General features: G+C 34.8%; 1 protein-coding gene across 8 annotated transcripts in view; it reads left to right on the top strand.

Moving 5' to 3' along the window:
• LOC6036978 (leucine-rich repeat flightless-interacting protein 2) overlaps window positions 1-21,334 on the top strand; it is a 122,689-nt gene that overhangs the window by 78,379 nt on the left and 22,976 nt on the right. For 4 of the 8 annotated variants that reach the window (XM_038249403.1, XM_038249404.1, XM_038249405.1 and 1 more), the window contains one exon: window positions 13,600-14,226. The exons of 2 other annotated variants lie outside the window; for them this stretch is intronic. In XM_038249403.1, coding sequence (XP_038105331.1) covers window positions 13,600-14,226 — 627 coding nt within the window. Of the gene's footprint in view, window positions 1-4,096; window positions 4,322-13,594; window positions 14,227-21,334 lie in introns of those variants that run through there. 2 more of the 8 variants (XM_038249408.1, XM_038249407.1) reach the window with 2 other exon arrangements.

Below are 21,334 nucleotides of genomic sequence, written 5' to 3'. Positions count from 1 at the left end.
CATTTTACTCCAATTTCAACCAAAAAATAGCTCAATTTTTCCAATTTCAACAACAGGTTTCAATAAGAAAGAATGCTCAAATCTTTTCATGTAACCATTCTACATGTTCAAAATTGATCAATTTAGGAGACCCGACGTTTTCAAAGCATTTCATTTAGCCATTTTTGAGTTCTGGGGTTAAACGTGGAAGAAAAGCCCGTATCAGATTTTCCGCCTCCGGTGGTCTCTTAATCACGTGTAAAAGTGTTACATCATTTTTCATGTAACATTGGATTATTTTTTTCAGTGAAACCAGAAACGCAAATCAGATAAAGTACTCTCGAGAAAAATGTGTGGCAATTAAAGCAACGAAAAAAAACTAGGCGAAAGTTGCCGGCCGGGAATTTGAAATCTTGTACCTACCACCTACAATCGGACACGAACAAAAACGAGCAACAATAGGGTGGGCACCTCATCTGATCTGAATTCGAAGTTTCTCTGGAAAAATTGCACAATTTTCGCGCGCGCGCCAGCAAACCGAGAGCGAAAGCCGGGCCCCTTGTACCAAGTACATGAGCATTGACGCGTCTCCAGCCCTCGTTGTCGGAGATCCGAGATAATTATCTGCCCGCGAAAACATGCCAAGGCCCACATTCCGCGTCACATCGTGCATAAATGTCGGACAAGCCGGCACTGTTACGCGAGAATTTACTTGAATTAAATTGCGTTTGGGTTGGGGACTATCGTTTGATCGGCAAATCTTACATCCGGAGCGTTTAGGTGTGAGAACAATGTCGTAAGTTTAAAAGTTCCTAAGGTACACGGAAAGAAATCGTCTTGGCGAATCGTAAATAAACGATTATGATTCTGAAAGGTGAAAACAGTACTTTCATTTTTTTTCAAAACGAGAACACTGTTTCCAATTTTGACAACGCATTCAAAAAATCGTCAACACATGTTCGCCGTTTCCCCCTCAAAATTTCTTTCCGTGCACCCAAATAGAAAATCGGATGCACTTCCTCTCAAGGTTCTGTTCGAAAAGGGGCGGATATTGAACCGGTCCGCAGCCGGAATCGTCTTCGCTGATAACCGCGCGTTCGTCAACGTAATGTAGGTTGACATCGGCCTGCGAACCAGTTTGTTCAGCGTTGGATCTAAAAATAGAGCCATATCGAGGTTCTTTCTGCGAGTTACGACGGGTGAGATGATAAGTAAAAGTGGTTCAACTAGTACGTACTAGTGAACTTGCTGTTGTCATCCATGGAATATCGATTGAAGAAGAAAAAACGGAGTGATGGAGACTTTCTCTGCGAGAAATTCCATATGCGTTACAGACTTTATTTAATCAATTCTTGGTTGTTAAGTCTTAACCAAATGTCAATTACTTTAATTGACCTAGTGCTCGTTCTTTATTTTGACCTAAACTGTATAATGACGTAGATTCCAAGATTTCTCGCAAGCTTTGATTTTAATTTAGATTTAACCCGTAAAAAACATTTTTTTTTCAACAGAAGGTATTTTATGCACTTTGGCCACTTATGCGATTATTTTAGTGTTTAATGATTTTTGTTGTGGTTCTGTTCGATTCCTCGAAATTTGAGAACATTTAAACAAACCTCACTCTAGAATAAATAAGCCCTTCCCATAGCATCGCTGCTCGGGTGGCATCGTTCGTTAAATCGCTGAAATGTCTTTAGAGCTTAGATTTAAAAAATGGTGTCAACGAATTTCAAATTTGGTCAAGAAAAGAATTCTCAACATTTTCGAGAAAACATTGAATTTATTTTTATTTAAAAGATAAGAATTTTTTTTTTAATTTTTCAACATCGAAAACCGGAAAATTCCATTGAGAAAATTATAAGAAATTTTTCCAGCATTTCAAAAATATTTTTCGGGGATGCTTTCCTCTCAAGAATTATTTTCAAACTCGAAAAACCTAAAACATCGAAAATGTATGATTAAAAGTAACTATAGCTTGGTACATTTTACTAAAAAAATGTAAATATTTGTCGATTGCAAATTCAATTTTGCTTTTAAAAATTATTTTTAATAAATTACTGTCCCGAGAATCTGGAATATTTCTCAAAAAACACATTTTTCAAAAATATGTTTGTCAAAAAAAAAAATCGAAAAAAAATCAAAAAAAAAATAACAAAATACAAAAATACAAAAAAAAACTGAAAAATAAAAAAAAATAACTTTTAGGATATTTGCCAATGGAGCATTTCCATTCGAGCAGTTTTTGCTTTTTTTCTACAATGTATTTCTTATGGACCGAACTGTCAAAAACTGCTCGACTGCGGGTGCTCCATTGTTGATATTTTTTAAGAATAATTAGGTTTTTTCCATAGCTTCGCTGCTCAGGAGGTATCGCTGGTCAAATCGCAAAAATGTCCTGAGAGCTTAAATTCGAAAAAAAAAGAATCAATGTCGATCAAACTTATTTTTTTTCACTGATTTTGATTCTGATTCTGTTAATTTGCTTCTCTCTTGTTCTTAATTTATATCCACCAACTTTGCATCGACTGTGATGTTAAGCATACAAATTGGTATCAACATTCTTTCACCTTCGGCTTCAGAATAACATTTTTCTCTCTCCAAAAAAGCCACACATAGTTTGCTCAGCGATGTGCGATGAATGCTTAAGCAAAAAAAAAATGGTACACCCAAAACTGGCAGCGCTAGTCCGAGAGAATGATGGTCTCGAGTCGAGAGAATAGTGGTACCATTCACGGACGCAGAGAACACAGCTCGAGATGGGCGATAGAACTATTATCTCGAGGTTCATTTGCAAAAAAGTTCATCCGTCAAACAAAAACCAAAAGTGTCGACAACGGAATCGAACCAGAGACCTTTGACAAACCAATCCAATGACTTAGCTGCCTCGGCCACCACAGCTTGGTGACCAAGGAGAAGTCAGAAGTCGATGTATGACACTTGTTGGAGATTTATTGATGCAACTAACGAATGAACTCATTTGTTATGATGGTGTGAGTTGGTACCATTATTCTATCGATTTTGGCACTGAGCCCTCAATAAATTTTGAGAGAACGATTATCCCGATTCTGAATTTTGGGTGTAGGTATATTGGATGCCATGCCATGCCAAGTCGTCCTCCCAAGCATGGATAATGATCCACACTAACTTTGCAAACAACATTTCTTTGAGAAGCAAAACAAATTTTTGCTTTGTTTCTCGTCACGCCACAAAAATTGCAAAGGTTGGTTTGTTGGGGGGAGATTTCTCAGCTTGAGAAAAGCATATATTTGCGTTAGGGCGGTACACCGTTTAAGAAACTGTTTTTTTAGTATGAAGCAATGTTACGAGGAGTAGTAGTGAGGGCAAAAAGTGCATAATAAGCCATAACGGCTTCTTAATAAATCAGAAAGCTAAAAAAATGAGCTTTTTTCGGAGAAAAATACATTTTGAGTTTTGCAAAATGTCCCGATTCCCTTTAAGCAAAAAAGATAATTCTTCAAAATTCATTCTAATCAACATTTTTTGACAATTTTTTCACAAAAATAAGCTTAGAAAAACTAGGTTTTTTTTGTCAAAAAAAAAAATTGTTTGTTTGCAAAGTGTCTATTCCCCTTAAGCAAAATAGTAATTATTGAAAAAATCATTTCAATCCAAAAATCAAAAATTAAAAAAAAAAAATTTAATCAACATTAATTTTTGCAACTTTATGACAATATTTCTCATAAAAATAAGTTTAGAACAATTAGTTTTTTTTTCGGAGAAAAATACATTTTGTGTTTTGCAAAATGTCCCGATTCCCCTTAAGCAAAATAGATGATTCTTGCAAAATTCAATATAGTAAAGATTAATCTACAACTTTTTGACAAAATTGTTCAACAAATTTAGTTTTTGGGTGCTCCTATATTGCTCCATATACCAATAAAAGGCCATATTAATGCTAAATTAATGTAACCAACCTCAGAACCCACCACAATTCAGAGTAGTTTGAGCTTTGAGCTACTCGCTCAAGTTTCCCACAATGTCTCTCTCTCAAAGTATCTCTCTCCCTCTCAACTGGACGTTCGGAAACAGCCTAAAGCGCCTCAACGATAGCCATCGAATAGCTCGCAGCTTTCGTGAGAGCTTCAGTCTCTGTTTGTTTTGCAAACGGTCCGGTCGCGGTTCTCCAAGTGTCTTGTTTTTCTTTGGGTTGGCCAATATTGTCGTTGGTGGTGGCGCCCCCCGCTCGTGCGGAAAACCCCGAACCCCGGGTGGAAATCGAAAAACACTCCACTTTTCGGAGGGGGAGCCCGTAACGAATCGGTCGACCGAGCTCTGGGTTTTTGCTCATAAATGAAGAAATATCATAATTAGTTTGTTTGTGGTGGGTAATGTGAAGTGTGCGCGGAGTGAAGAAATTCGATATCAGATGTGCAAATGTATTTATGCGAATAATTAAGAGGTGAAGACGAAGAAGAAGTGTTGGCTCAATCAGACTACGTCTGACGATGGGGAGCTATGGTTGATAAAGAAGTCCGTAACTGATACGGATTGTCATGTGTTGTTTCGCAAGTTCCAAAAAAATACAAAAAAAGCACCCAGGATATCGGATTACCTTAGGTGACTTGGTTTGCAACTTGACGCGTTGCATTTCTGCCAGTTTTGCGCAAATCCAGAGCAGAATGCTCTGCTGGCTTACGTAACGTTATCAGAGTGGGGGGATTTGAAGTGAAGATTCTGCAGCGATGCGTAGTTGCCTCAAGTTCTCGACGACGACAATGTGCTACGGATACGTGATCCCCTCTCCTCAGACATCTAGCTCTTGGTTCAGCACGTGTGAGCAGCTTGAAAAAGAGTTGCAAAAGTGGGCGAATCGTCGCGAATCCGCGCTCGTATCTAATCACAGTGCAAATGTTTACCTCGCGAGATAGTAATTGAGAGTGAGGGATATCGTGGATATCGTGCCTTGGGTGGAGGATTCTTCTGAGAGCTTGGATATATCTACTGTTGCCGTATGGATATAGGGAGCTTATCGCGGATTAAAACCGCGAGTAAACTGTTACAATTTGCTAATTAGTTCGGCATGCACGGGGACTGGACTATTGCCTGGATGATTTGATTCAATTATAAAATTAGCAACGTTATTTAGCCTTCACTTTTAATCACTTGAAATTGAACAAGATTGTGAGAAAATATCAAAATAATGTATATTTTATTTAGAAACGCCCAACACTGGGCAGCGCTCGTCCGAGAGAACAATGGCCTCGAGTCGAGAGAATAGTGGTACCATTCACAGAGAACACAGCTCGAGATGGACGAAAGAATCACTCTCTCGAGGTTCATTTGCAAAAAAAAGTTCATCTGTCAAACAAACAAAAGTGTCAACTACGGGAATCAAACCAGAAACTTTTGGCAAACTAACCCAATGACTTAATTGCTTGGCCACCACAGCTTGGTGACTAAAGAGGGGTCAGATGTCGGTGCATGACTCTTGTTGGAGATTTATTGTTTCAATAAGCGAATGAACCCCTTTTTGTTATGATAGTGTGTGTTGGTAGAATTATTCTTTTGATTTTGGCACTGAGACCTCAACAAATTTGACGGACGATTCTCTCGACTCTGAATTTTGGGTGTACTTTTGATCATTTTTATTAGCAGTTTTTTTTTTCTGTTGAAATTTATTGAAAGATCATTTTTTGGCTACGCCTTTTCGAAACGACGGTTGTTATCATATTTTTTTGGATAAAATCAAATTTCGAATCCAGGTAGTGAAGGATGTTTTGATACTTCTAATTTGGAAAGTTGAAAAATTTAATTTGTAAATATTACTCTTTTTCGATATAATTTGGATTCTGAGCATTGAATAGAGCGAAAAGTCATTTTAAGTCACATTCGATTTTTCAATTTAAAACCAATTTAATAATTTATTTAATACCGACATTGTGTCATAGAAATTTCAGCATTTTTGTATGACCTACTCTCACCCCAGACCTTATGGCACCCCTGATGATGGTAGTCTCCAAAAATATTTTTTTTATTCATAGCTCCAGCAAGTCCTTTTTAAAACGCAATTTGAGAATTAAACTTTTAATGATATAAATTTCAAAAAAAAATATGATGGGATTTTTTTTGTGTCAATTTTTTCTTAAAAAAACTTTTTCGGTGGTTGTCCACGATCCATACAACAACAAAAAAGAGTCCACGTGGTTTATGGATGGTCCATTATATTATTGTTTTGCTATTTGTACGATTTTTTTTTCTTTAATTTTTATCAGAGCAGTTCTCTACGAAATCGGTCTTTTTTATTAATTTTATTTTTTTTTAATCCGGCTGAAACTTTTTTGGTGCCTTCGGTATGCCCAACGAAGCCATTCTGCATCATTAGTTTGTCCATTTAATTTTCCATACAAATTTGGCAGCTGTCCATACAAAAATGATATATGAAAATTAGAAAATTTGTATCTTTTGAAGCAATTTTTTGATCGATTTGGTGTCTTTGGCAAAGTTGTAGATATGGATAAGAACTACACTGAAAAAAAAATGATACACGATAATAAAATGGTGATTTTTAATTTCACTTTTTGACACTAAAACTTGATTTGCAAAAAAAACACTATTTTTTCATTTTTTGACATGTTTTAGGGGACATAAAATACCAACTTTTCAGAAATTTCCAGAATTGGCAATACATCTTTGACCGAGTTATAAATTTTTGAATCAATACTTTTTTTTTTCAAAAAATCGAAATATTGGTCGCAAAATATTTTCAACTTTATTTTCTGATGCAGTATCGAATGTGCAATCAAAAAGTACTTTAGTGAAATTTTGATAAAGTGTACCGGTTTCAAGTTTTAGCCATTTTCGGGTAACTTTTTAAAAAAATAGTCTCAGTTATTCATTTTTTTTTAATTTGTGCCTATGTCTGCCCACTTTTGAAAAAAAGAAAACGTTTTTGAAAAGCTGAGAAAATTCTCTATATTTTACTTATTTGAACTTTGTTGGTACGACCTTTAGTTGCTTAGATATTGCCATGTAAAGGTTTAAAAACTGGAAAATTGATGTTTTTCAAGTCTCACCCAAAAACCCACCATTTTCTAATGTCGATATCTCAGCAATTAATGGTCCGATTTTCAATGTAAAAATAGGAAACGTTCGTAAAATTTTCGATCTTTTCGAAAACAATATTTTCAAAATTTTGAAATCAAGACTAACATTTCAAAAGGGCGTAATATTCAATGTTTGGCCCTTTTGAAAAAATTCAAAATATTGTTTTCGAAAAGATCGGAAAATCCATACCTACAACTTTGCCGAAGACATCAAATCGGTAAAAAAAAATCCTTCAAAAGATACTGATTTTTGAATTTTCATGTAACATTTTTGTAAGGACAGCTGCCAAATTTTTATGAAAAATTATATGGACAAACTAATGATGCAAAATGGCTTCCTTGGGCATACCGAAGGCACCAAAAAAGTTTCAGCCGGATTAAAAAATACAAAAAAATCGAATGACCGAAATCTCAGAGAATTGCTCATCAGAATTTTGTGTTATTTATCCGTTATGATAACGCTAGGTAAGAATAAAGTTAATTTTTTTTCATTTTTTTATCAAAAAATCAGGAATCAATTATTTTTGCTGAAAACATAAATTTTAATTGAAAAACTTGTATTGTAATTTTATTGTAAAATTCAAGGAATACATTCTACTTCGCTATTTTATGTGTTTTTTATTAAATTTAGGGATTTTTTTTTTTACAAATTTTAAATTTAAAATTCATGTTTTCAGCAAAAATAATTGATTCCTGATTTTTTGATAAAAAAAATGAACAGATCGAAAAGACGTTTAACAAAGCTGTAGCTCAATTTTTAAATTTGAAATTCAAATCATTTTGATATTTTTGTTCTTTAAAAATTATCAAATGATTCACTTTTCTTACTTAGGATCTCAATTTTAGAAATTTTGATGATTTCGAAATTCCGAATTCCTCAAACAAAACTTCTTCTTCAATGATGTACGAAGCTTAAAGATGACATTTTGTCACATTTACTCATCAAAACTAAACACATTCAATACATCAAGAAACAGACAAACACCGGAATCGCCGGTATGTAAATACACCTTTCCCGGTTCTTGTGATGAAGCGCGCTCTTTTTTTACCTGTCGGACACATCATGCTCGCGAGCAGTCAGTTCCAAGGCTGGAGACGCGGTCATCAAAACTTCAAGACACATTGAGTAATGCCGATGACGGCGGAATGGCCGGTGCGTGGAATTGAATCCCGCGCGGTTAGATTTGAGTCATCGTCGATGTGGATAGAGTTGTGGGGACGAGTATGCAAAATAGGCTCGATTTGACCGGTGACATTTGGAGATTTGCAAGTTTTTTAAAATCGCAGAATTTTACAATTTTGTATGCAGAATTTTTAACAGGGAAAATAAAAATTAAAGTTATTCAACTCAACATAAAATTTAAAAGATTCGGATTTTTTTTTCTTTGAAGTTCAGATTCAAATTTTTCCGTGTCCACCGGCAAAATTTGTGTACGGTACAAATGTGGGTAAAAAGAAAACAACAAAAGGAAGGCCTTGCGCGAGCCGACTAACCAGCCCGCTTGTCAATGTCAGTTTTTGTCTTTATATGCAAAAAAATAAAAATAAATAAAACAAAACCAGACATGTGCCCATACTCTACTCTACAACAGGTCTGCACAATTGTTTGACTGAATGGGGACCAGAAGTGGGCATTGGGACTAATGTTTGAAAAAGGGGTATTTCTGCAATTTGTTTGAACTCAATTGTTTTAAACTTGTACAACCCCTTCTAAAATGTTTCTCAAGCGTTCAAACTTGCAGACCATCACCGAGACTAGAGCGCGCAGTTTGAAGGGTGTGCGCGGAACAACGTTTTTCACCAGTTTTTTTTTGATCGTTTTTTTTTGCAAAGCCACATGTGTGGACAGAGAAATGCGCGCATGTTAGGTATTGGAACCTTCCGTTTATTGACACAAGTGGCGCGAATGTGTCAACAACACAGTGACGCAATAATATCTGCACACACTTCCCACAATTTCTAGTGAGAAGAAAAGGAAAAAAAAAACATTTGGCAGATGGTTTCCGATTAGTTGTGGTGACTAATTTAAGGATCGATGGTGATTAAAAGTTTCAAGTGTTTTAACTTTTTCAATTTATATCCGGATTAACTTCAATTTAATTCTAATGAAATAAGCATGAAGTTACAAAAAAAAAATCACTGAAAAAATCATGGTAATATTACCGCATGGAATGTGTACATATGTTATGCCATAAAACACGTGTAATTTTACCTCTGAAAATGTGTAAACATACCGATGTATTTCCTCTTTTTAAGCATTAAAATGAGGTGATATTACATCATGATAAGGTAACATTAATCTGACGTTTGAAATTGGAAGGTTGAAACTTTGATGGTTAAATGTTATCTCTTTTTCGATGTAATTTTATCATAATTTATGTGTAAGATGTAATAACATATTAAAAGATGTAAATTTACCTAGTGTTGTAAAACGAGGATTTTTTTTTATTTATTTTCAATCATTCCCAGATAAAATTATCATTGATTTATTGGGTACAAACTGCATTTTGGCATTCAAATAAAATTAATACTAGATTGTTTGAAATTCGTCTAGTTAATTTTTCGCAAAAAGTTGCGTGGTAAAAAACGTTCCTTCAGGGCTTTTGCTCAATAAAAAAATTCAATGCCGTTGCTTAGCAAATATAACTAAATCATTTGATTTCCTGTCAAAAAGTAACTTAGGTATTTGATGAAGTTACAAGTTGCAAAAAATTGAATTTTGCGATCTTCAATTATAAAAATTTAAACTTTTTGTAAAATAAGACTTGATTTCAACAATGTGGTGCTTAACAATTTTTGGGCTGGCCAATTATCACATAAACATGACGAAATCCAGTCTGTGAATGCGAATTAGGCATTATTTCAAAATTTCATAAATATTTCTAAAAGTAAGGTAGTTTCAAGAACGTTTTTTTTTAACTTTTTAAACTTTTAAAAATGCCTATTAACTGTATTTGGAAATTTGAAGTTATTTTGGGTGTAGGTACTTAGAAAACTATTTTTTCCTTATTTATCAGTGGCTTTATAAAAACGTGCGTTGAACATTTTATTGAATATTTTTTTATAAATTAAAAAATGGCTTTTATATATTAATATGCAATATCTTGAAATGAATATCCAATTGACATACACAAATTAAGTATATTTTTATATTCATTTTAAATACAGTAAAAAAACAAATCTAAAAAAAATATTGCGGGCTAAATTTTAAAAACTGTTCGGCAAATGTCCAAATCATTGTGATGTACAGTCAGGCTGGCGCAAATATTTTTTAAAGTTAATTTTTTAGTTTATATTATGCAAAAAAAAAATGCAAAGTTGTTTTTGACATGTAGCACATTTAGATTTTACTAGAATTTCATATAAACATGCAAAAAGTGCAGCATGCAAAGTTAAAACAATCATGGTAATATATGTGGGTCATAAAATATTTATTATTTCACCTCTGAAAATATGTAATTTTACAACTTATTTTTTCAGTCTAAATTTATGTAAAATTACATCATAGTTAAGGTAATATTCAACCTCCCAAAATTACACCTTCCAAATTTAAACAATTTTTTAACCGCGCATTAATTTTTTTTAATGTGTTTTTAATACATATTTTTTGGAGCATATTTGTTGAATAGTTGGAGTTTTTTTTTTAAATGATCCAATATACAAAGTTTCCATTCATTACTTCTTGGGTGGTTTTGAACACCCTTGACTCAAGACGGTTTCAAAAACACCCAAAAAGCAAAAATTTAAAATTTTATTGTTGGACTAGAAAATGAACTCATTATATTTCATTTAAAAGTGGCAATAAATCTAAAAATAAAAAAAACGATTTGTTTTACGATTTTTTCGTGCTGTAGGCCAAAATGTTTTACTTTTATTTGGATAAATAAACGTCTTTTTCTGAACTTGTAAATTTACTATTATATTTGGTTTTAAAGATTTTTTTTGTGAATAAAAGTTTGCTTTCAAATTTATCGGGATTGTTTTTTAGATATGGGCAAATGAGTTTTTGCCTTCCTCATCTCAATGAGGAAAGGCTATAAAATCACTCGAAAAATGAACTTGTTTATTCGACCTCGTAGACCCACCTTCACGTATACCTATCGACTCAGAATCAAATTGTGAACAAATGTCTGTGCCTGTGTCTGGATGTGAGTCCGTGCACCAAAAAATATGCACACGATTATCTCCGGACTGGCATCACCGATTTGGATCGTTTTAGTCTCATTCGATCCGTCTTGGAGCTCCACAAGACCCTAGTTAATATTCTGAAGTTTTGAAAAGTACTTTAAAAGTCGAAAACGATTTTAGCTAAACTTCGGAAGATTGTAAAAAGGGTGGTTTTTGTAAGAAAACCTGTCATGCTATACATTTATAGAAAGGTATTTTGAAGATCTTTCCAACGCGTTGAAAAGATTTAAGATCTGACAACCCCATCAAAAGTTATAAGCACATAAGTGTTATTTATACACTTTTTTGAGGCCGGATCGCACATATCTGGAGTTTTTTTGAAAAGGTCCTATAAACCAAATTTTCATTTTTTGCTTTTTGGGTGTTTTTGAATACCCCTGACTCAAGGCGGTTCTAAAAACACCCAAAAAGCAAAAAATAAAAATTTGGTTTATAGGACCTTTTCAAAAAAAACTTCAGATATTTTGATTAAAAAGTTGTCCGGATCTATCATGCGACCCATCGTTGGATAGGTAATCAAAAGAGCTTATAAGTACTATAGTGTTTTTAACACACATTTTTTTAGGCCGGATCTAAGATATTTTGATAAAAATAAGTGTTATTTATACACTTTCTTGAGGCTGTGTAGTGTATTAACTTTATGAATGCGAGGAAGGCACCAACCACCTAAAGGTGGATTAAGTAACGTTTTTTTCATAAAATTATTGTTATTAGGTCTTTTCTGGTACTAGGACCTGATTAAGATCCAGTCGGCTTTTGTAATTAAATTTTTCTCAAAGCTAAGAATAATTACGGGGAAGGGAGGTTGATAAAAATATATAATTTGTTTTCTATTGACTTGTGAAAAGCTCAACAGATTTATTATTTTTATTTTAATCTTAAAAAAAGCAATTAATGAAAACTTTCAAAATAGTTTTTTTCACGAAATAATTTTTTGCATTAAATTTTCCTCCATACTTTTCTTGTTTTGACATTTTTTTTTACAGTTATAGTCGTGTTTCTAATCTAATCTAATCAGACCCTAGCGCAGCCAATCTTTCGAAGGGATCCTGGAGAGTGCCTTAGGTTAGATGACGCCTAGCACTCTTCTTGTCATTTATTAACATTTGTAGTGCGCCATTGCATTGGAATGCATTGAAACATCACAAGCGTTAAAGCGGCCAGGCCTACTGCGTAAAGCTGTATCGCAGAGATGACTCGTAATTGGGTTGAGTTTGAGCACTGAGTGTTCGAACTACAACACAATTCTGAATCGACAGGGGAGGAAGAAGCGTGGGGACACACCACCATACGCTCCGAGATTTTGGTTGTATTCGTTGGGAGCACCATGCTAAGAAGGTTTGGTACTCCGGGACCCTCTGGGATGGGACATTGTATTTCCACGAATGCCCTGGACACTATTTGCCGTGGTTATAGCGCCACAACTCGCTCTCTGTAACAGTATTCCTTATTCCAGTCCAAGTTCACCAAGTCGTCATGGCCTAGTGGTTAGCATTTTTGCTTACCAATTCAAAGGACGGGGGTTCGAACCCCGCCTCGAACGACTTTGATTTTTCGTTCATATTTATCATTTCTAATTTCTGTGTTCTAATCTTTCTCGTTGGGAGCAGATGAGCATCGAACCTGTAAGCCATTCGCTTACAAAGCGAACGCCGTAACCAGTCCGCTACGGCCGCTCCTTTTTTTACAGTTATAGTCGTGTTTACGAAAAAACTAAACATGACTATAAACTGTAAAAAAAAAATCAAAACAAGTATCAAGTTTTTTAACAATTCGGATTTGATATTTTTACAACTGAATAATACTGTAAAAAGCTTTTCGTTTATCTTGAAATCACTGATACTGATAAAGTCGAAATTCGCTATGAATAACGATGATGTCAGCCAAATGTCAGCTAATTGTTTGCTAAATCGACCAACTCTTGAGTCCACACAATATCTTATCTTGATGGAATAAAGGTGGCGCGTGATATCGTTTGGGCTGCACTTTATTGGAATTCAGTGCAGATATTTTAGGCCAAAATTCGATATTATTTTGATATCCAAAAATAACCCGACTTCAAATCCCCTTCCTCGGTTAATCAATTTGGTAAACATTTGCCCTGCTCTGCCCAGCTCAAAACAATCGATTCGCCCCCAGTAAAATCAACAAAGACCAATCAAACCAATGCTTTGTCTTGGTTGGACCTTTCAATACACTTGTGGAAGACAATGACACCACACAACCAATAAATTGATAACATCACTAATAGCCGCTGGCCATTGTCGTCGTCGTCGTCACTCTTTTTGGGGGACTAGAAAGTCCACGAACTTAGAAGGTGACACACTCTTCTCTCTATTTCTCTCTCTACGCGCGATATAAAGTTTAGGTTCTAAACCAGTTCTGGAGGAGGCAAAACAAAACAAAAATCACAATGAGTAGCGACATCAAGCTGAGTATTAGTGAGGACGAGCGACATTTGTACCACCATCACCACCACCACCACCATCTTGGCGGTACGAACGGTGTTGTCAACGGTGAAGTGCTCGAGTTTGTGATGGGTTCCCAGTACGCCAAGGATCCGGAGCAATCCGGTAGTGTCGGCGAGGAAGAGGATCGCGACGGGGAGTTTTACAGCTTCGAGCACAGTGAAGATCTGGAACGGCTCGGGCTGGGGCTGACGGAAGAGTTGAAGATCCGGGAGTCGAACGAACGGCTGGACTACAATCGGAACGATTTGAGCGGGAAGCAGCAGCAGCTGCTCAATGGGGACAGTTCGACGCCCACGAAGGGAAGTGACCGGAGACTGTCGGCTGGGAGTAGTTTGGCGACGTCGGCGAACGATGAGGTGGATCGGAGTTATGGCGAGGATGGCGGGTACGAGGCGGATCAGGATCATCACTACTACGAACCGCATCGGCAGTATCATAGGTTGTCGGTGTCGCACACCGGGGACGAGTTCAGTTCCGACGAGGACGAAGCGTTCGTGGAACTGTTGGAGAAGGCGAACCATATCGTAGGTGTTTGAAGGGATATTTTTTTGCTTCTTTTGTTTATGTCTCTCTTCAGGAGAAGGTTCGTGGTGGTCTGGTTTGTGTGGGATTGTGGCAGTGTTTACATGGATTGTTGTTTGTTATTTTGGTGGTGGCTTAAATATTTATTTTTAGGATTTCGCTTTTGTCACTGGAAGGAAAAAAGGAAAGGTTTAAAATGTAATTGAAGATCGACCACTAAACTGCCATATTTGTCCAAACGCCCAATGTTACGTCCTATTGTAGAGTTACCTTAGATCTAAAAATTGTCAAAATTTCACATGGGCTACTATGCAGTTATTAGCAGTAATGTAAAGCTAATCATTTAATTTAAAAAAGCTTCCAGCAATCAGCTGTTTTTGGGATTATGCACCCAACTGGCAGTCGCATGATTGTGATGCATGGCGGCATGAAAGTATATCAGAATCTGCATGAAATCTGTCCTCATGCATTTTTTGCGATATAGGAGTATGACATTTTTGCCCGTTACCGACAATTATCGACATTACCGACGGCTTTTTGGTTGTATTTCACAAAAAAAACACTTAGCAGAACGAGGATTGAACCACCAACTTCTTGGTTATTGATCCGACACGCTACCACCGCGCCATGGACGCTTGATGAAAAGTGAGTGAAAGAGCACCAACATATGCTTCTCTTTGGAGTGTTGCTCGGGGACGGGCCAGCTTTATATGTGTTGGTGAGAACTGCAGATCGCTGAAATTTTTACACGCGGACAAAAATGATCTATGGGCTTGCTGCAAAAAATGTTATAAAATATGACATTTTCTGCAACAAATCCAATGTTGCAGATTTTGAGATATATTTTTCCTTTGGGTGTGGTTGAAAAGACAATTGCCAAAAATTAACAAAACAAAATTTCTTTATTTTAATACTTAAACATAAATTTTGCCTAAATGTTTTTAGGTCCAGAAATTTACAGTAAAAAAAATCATGGTAATATTACATTTGGGAAGGGGTACATCTTTTATGTCAGAAAAAAGGTCAAAATGTTACCTTGTACACCCAAACGGCGGTCGCATGATTTTGATGCATGGCGGCATGAAAGTATATCAGAATCTGCATGAAAACTGTCCTCATGCATTTTTTGCGATATAGGGGTATGACATTTTTGCCCGTTACCGACAATTATCGACATTACCGACGGCTTTTTGGTTGTATTTCACAAAAAAAACCTTAACAGAACGAGGATTGAACCACCAACCTCTTGGTTATTAATCCGACACGCTACCACCGCGCCATGGACGATTGATGAAAAGAGAGTGAAAGAGCACCAACATATTTTTCTTTTTGGATTGTTGCTCGGGGACCGGCCAGCTGTATATGTTAGAGCAACACAGCTTTATATGTGTTGGTGAGAACTGCAGATCGCTGAAATATTTACACGCGGGCAAAAATGATCTAGGGGCTTGCTGCAAAAAATGTTATAAAATGTGACATTTTCTGCAGCAAATCCACTGTTGCAGATTTTGAGATATATTTTTCCTTTGGGTGTACAAATGTTAATTTATTTCAAACAATGTCATTTTTTTTCAATCTTCTAAATTATTGCAGGTTAAAAAATAATAACAATACATAGTCTGAACTCAACAATTTGTTTTGGATTTTTTTTTTCCATTTTTTACAAGATATTTGTTTATACTTAATTATGAATTTTCAATTTTTTTGAAAAAGAGGTGTTCATAAACATGATCTGATTTCAAACATTGTTTTTAAGAATTCAAAATTTATCCTGTCATATTTATTCTTTTTTTTTGTGATGTTTTTTTTTCAAGGATGAGCATGTTGGCATTAATGTCTCATATGCAAAAACAGCAAACAGATTAAACGAAAAGCAATGTTATCCGTTTAGGATTTTATAAAAAAAGTAAGGTTTTATCAAGTTTTCTAGATCAAATGCAAAATTGTCCTAAATTTGGAATAAAAATTTGTTTAAAAAAATGATCAGTTGACCATAAAAATCCATCAAAATTTTTGGCATTGTTAAACTTTTTTTTTTGCTTTTACAAAAATATTTTTTTTAATTGGAAAACACATTTCACATTTCAGTCTTATTTTGACATATGTTTTATTCGTTCAGACATATCAAATCTGGACAAGTCTTTTTACTTGAAATTGTGATTTTCCGTGAATTTGTCATTCTTCTAGAAATCTAGAATGAGATGTTTATATTTATGTTTTTTTTTTTTTTTTAATATGGTCGGATATGAATTTTTACCATTTACAGTCCAGACTCGATTATCCGAAGTCCTCGGAAAAATTTCACTTCGGATAACCGAATCACGAAAAACAAAAATTCTCTGTCTTATTTTTGATTGTCGTGCTTAAGTATGACCCCTAAACTACGCTAAAGTGATTTACATTTTTTTTAATGACGGCCAATATGGCGGTGACCAAATATTGAAAAAAAAATTGCATTTTATTATTCAATAAGCACTCAACTATTCAAATTTGACTAAAATGGGGTCTCAGAACTTGATTTTAATGTTTAAAACAAGAAAAAGAAAAAAAAAAGTTCGTGATTCGATTATCCGAAGTCCCATACAAACCTTCGGATAATCGAGGCTTCGGATAATCGAGTCTTCGGATAATCGAGTCTGGACTGTATTCAAACATTAGCCGTTTTTTGAATAGTTATGAGAAAACTTTCAACAAACTTTTTCGAACAAGAGTATAACTCATTTTTTAACTTATTTGTTTGTAGTTGTTAGCTAAAAAATTTGACATTCCAAAAGGAAATTTATTTTTTTAATAATAAAATAACATTTTTTCAAGGCAGTTTATATTCTATAAATATTCCGATGTTTCAAAATCAGAAACTGTCAAATTGTAATGCTAGGTCGTTTTGAAATCTTGTTCAAAACCCTTTAATACGAACTTTTTTTTTCAAAATGACCTATGTGTAACTTTTTTTTTGGAGTAATTTTTTGATAATATTTTTTAATTTGCTGGCATTTAAATGAAATTAATGTTACGAGTTAACTCATCATTAACGATAAATTTGCCGAAAATTTCTGTCTTTTTCGGCAAATTTATCGTTAATGATGAGTCTGAGATCTTTTCGAAAATTGTTTTGAAAATGTCAATAATGTCTGTTTACTTTAATTTGTTTTCTGGTGACATTATTAATACACGCAGAAAAATAAGGCATATTTGAATCAACAAAACGTTTTGTTTATTTAAAAATCATTATTTTTGTTGAATCAACGCTAAACGTCAAACCAGCTTTTTCGAAACAACAAAAAACTTTTGTGGAATTGAGAAAATCAAGGTTTGCTTCAACGCAAAATCGGCCTTGATTATATTCAACAAAAAATTTGTTGATTCAAATCTCGTACAGGCTGATTCTACAAAACATTTTTCTGCGTGTAAGGATAACAAAAAGAAAAACCACAATTTTAATACAGTCCAGACTCGATTGTCTGAACTAAATCGAACTCCGAAAAATGGTATGGGACTTCGGATAATCCAATCACGAACAATTTATTTTTCGTTTTTATTATTTTCTTACTTTGAACATCAAATTCGAGTTCTTCGAACCCCATTTTAGTCAAATTGGAATGGTGTTTGCCTATTTAATTTTAAAATGCATTTTTTCAATATTTCATAACCGCCATTTTGTCCGCCATGTTGGTGTAAAGTATCTAAATCATTTTAGAGTGTTTTAGGGCTTCTTGAGCACGACAATCAACAAAAAGACAACGAAGATTTGCCAAGGCCTACGGATAATCGAGTCCGGACTGTATAGAGAAAAGTGTCCACGTGGTTTATGGATGGTCACATTGATATTTTTTTTGAATTCAGTTTTGTTTATTTTTAATTAAACAGGATTTTTGGTGAGCTATTGTTTTACTTTAAAGATCATTTTTAAACTATTAAAAGTTATACATTTAGTAATACAAAAACAACAAAATAAAATAAACTTCTTGAAAATTCAGTAATTAAACAGGCCAAATTTCGAAGTCATTGGGCGTGGTCCAAGCAATATCTTAATAACAAAAAAAAATATCACCATCATTTTATGATCTTAAAGTTGACAAAATTCCAAATGCATACAAAAAAACGCACGTGAAGTTTTAAATGTCTCGTCGAAAAATTTGTCTAATCGTTTTTAAAGTAGTTTTTTTATGAGTACTTTGGAATTTCAAAGTAACAACGCTGATTTATCCAGAGAAATAACGGATCATAAATCAATTTGACGATCTTTCGACATCGCTCTGACTCAGACCTCTCAGATATGAAGTCACTCGCTGTTGAGTGATCGAGCGTGGTTCCCCTCTATGACTTAAGCTTAAGTTTAAGCCAAAACAGCCATTTGGCAGACATGTGTGAAATTCTTCCCCTAAAGCCAGGAGAATCCTCCAGGTGGGGTAAGCAATATGTGGAAAAACCTAAAAAAAAAAAAATTTCTTAGTTGTTGATGTTGCGCTCATCAACCTTGGAAGGTGGGCTTAATTGTTATTGTTTATTTATAGAGACACACAAGACTAAGAGTGCAGACCGTTCCAACTTCGAGGGGAGTCTTCTGGAGGTTTCCTGAGACAAACTGTGCACAGATGTGCATGCTACTCGCTTAAGCGTAACTTCCAGCTTACTTTATAAGAAGGGGACCGCCGAGTCTCCGCCATCGGAGTTCATTAACTTAAAATGTATACTAAACAATTAAGGGATATGTGGATTGTAATATTTTAGTTTTGAACGCGCTTGGATGGTAATTGAGAAGTTTCAAAACGAATTTCCTCACTGCATTACGACAAGTAGGTGGCCTTTTGAGGCAATCAAATAAATAAGCAGTTAGAGTAATTGGGGAAAGAATTTTGGGAAGGGAAAAAGCAATAAAATAAATTGTCACCTTTCACAACACGTGACGGAAATTGCTTGGTGAAATGTTGTTATCGATTCGGAACGAGAAAAGCTTATCGTGTCAGTTTTTTTTTGCTGTTTTTTCTCTTTTTAGCGATAAGATAAGCAATGTGGAAAGTGTATATTGCACAAAACAGTTTGGTTTTGAAATAACAAAACGGCTTGATATATAATTTAATGACTGCTTTTTTTTTGAATTTATCAGAAATTTCTGAAGGCCAAGGGAAGTCCAATAATCGACTTTTTTACATGACTCATAATTCAGTTGAATTAGCTAAAATTTAGGTTAATTCAACTAAAAAGTTGTAAAAACCTGTCCAAATTTTGCTGACAAAACCCATTTTTATCTTTAACCAAAATTGTCACAATCTCTTTTTCAAAGAACATAATTCTACACTGAGAAAAAACAGTTACTCAGAATCGCAACAAACCCCTCGGTTACGCTTCGGCAAATCTCTTCCTAAACTTTCACCAACGCGTGTGATTTGCGCTTTTGGGGGTACAAAACTACCCATTGTAGTCGTCTCTCGCTATATCTCCCTGGTAGCATCTGTGTGGTACAGTTTGACCGTAAATCGCGCCGCAATCAAACGTGACAGTTATTGGCTATTTACCCTATACCATTTGGCTAGTAGATGGGAGAGAGCGATTTGAATGACAGCAACAAGAAAAAAAAGTGGAAAAGAAAAGACAGCAGCGCTATTCTTTTGCGTGTGAAAATTCTCTGACAACGCAAGAGGTTTTTTTTCCTCCGTGTCTTTGATAAGAGCGCGCTGTGTGGCGGCGACCTTAAAGTTTGTATCCACACCATAATTGAAGAAGGTTGTTTGGTGGAACAAGCCGTATCGCGCTGGTCTTGCTGATAGTGGGGTTTTCATGTGAATTCTAAGTGTTCAAACAAGGGGGTTTAGTTTGGATCCAATTTTGTCGTCAAAAGAAGTAACATTTAAAATAAACTTCGATTTTAGGAATTTCTAAATTTTTCGAAACATGGCAAAATAATTTTACTAAATAAAAAAGAATTTCAGAAAATTTAGACTTGAGACACTTTTGCGTTTAACACCTTGGAATCGGTGTGATTGGCTAAGTGTTCCATTGTTTGGGGGCGGTTTGATGGCTAAATCACAGCTGGTCTATTTTCCGCGCCAGTTGGTGGTGTGGTTTCCACAGATAGCTGGATTTTGTTTGTTGGGGCAATTGACTTGAGTTTTCATGAGTTTTGTGATAAGTGTTGGCAGCGAGTTAGAATGGAGGTGGAACGATCTTTAAATTATTTTGTTTTATGTTTTAACCCAGTTTCAAATAATATCATTAAAAAAACATTGCTGGTGTTTAATTAAGTTTTACAAAAAAGGTGGTAAATTCATGCCTTATCGATTGCTTACAATTTTGCCAAAATCATTATAAACCTGAGTCATTAAAATATTTCGATAAATTCCAATGCAAAATTAATTTCCATCTGTTCGAATATGATCCTGAATTCAATTGTATCGATTGAAACTGCTTCCGTGAATTCTTTTCATACATAACCATACAAAAATTGACGGTGCTCTTCCTCAACATTAAATGTGTGGGGTTGTAAAAATAGCATTACAGTCCAGAGTCGACTATCCGAAGGCCTCGGAAAAAATACACTTCGGATAATCGAATCCCAAAAAAAAAATGTTTTGTTGTCTCATTTATGATTGTAGAGATTAAGTACAAACCCTGAACTACGTGATTTAGTTTTTTTTTTATCCAAGATGGCGGTGAACAAATATTGAAAAATGCACATTGTAATTTAATAGGCAATCAACTATTCAAATCTAACTAAAATGGAGTCGCCTAACTCGATTTTGATGTTTAAATCAAGAAAATTAAAAAAATACGTTTTTTTTTTTGTTCGTGATTCGATTGCCCGAAGTCCCATACAAACCTTCGGATAATCGAAACTTTGGATAATCGAGGTTCGGATAATCGAGCCTGGACTGTACTGTAAAAACCGGCTAGTTCAAAATTTTATAGTGGAAATTACATATTTTTGTATAATTTTACTGAATTTATATGTAAAAAAATGATGAACATACAAAAAGAAGAGAATTTCCCCGTGTCGATGTAGTTTTACTCAGTTCTTGATGTAAAATTACACTGTTTTTTTGTCACTGTCTTAAGGAACTGATAAAAGAAAAATCGCTTTCTGAATAATGTTATTTTCGACCCATTCGTGGT

This window comes from Culex quinquefasciatus, chromosome 1, assembly GCF_015732765.1.
Source record: "Culex quinquefasciatus strain JHB chromosome 1, VPISU_Cqui_1.0_pri_paternal, whole genome shotgun sequence".
NCBI classification, from domain to species: Eukaryota; Metazoa; Arthropoda; class Insecta; order Diptera; family Culicidae; genus Culex; species Culex quinquefasciatus.
Note: the sequence above shows the minus strand (reverse complement) of the source record. Positions and strands in the feature narration are given on the sequence as shown.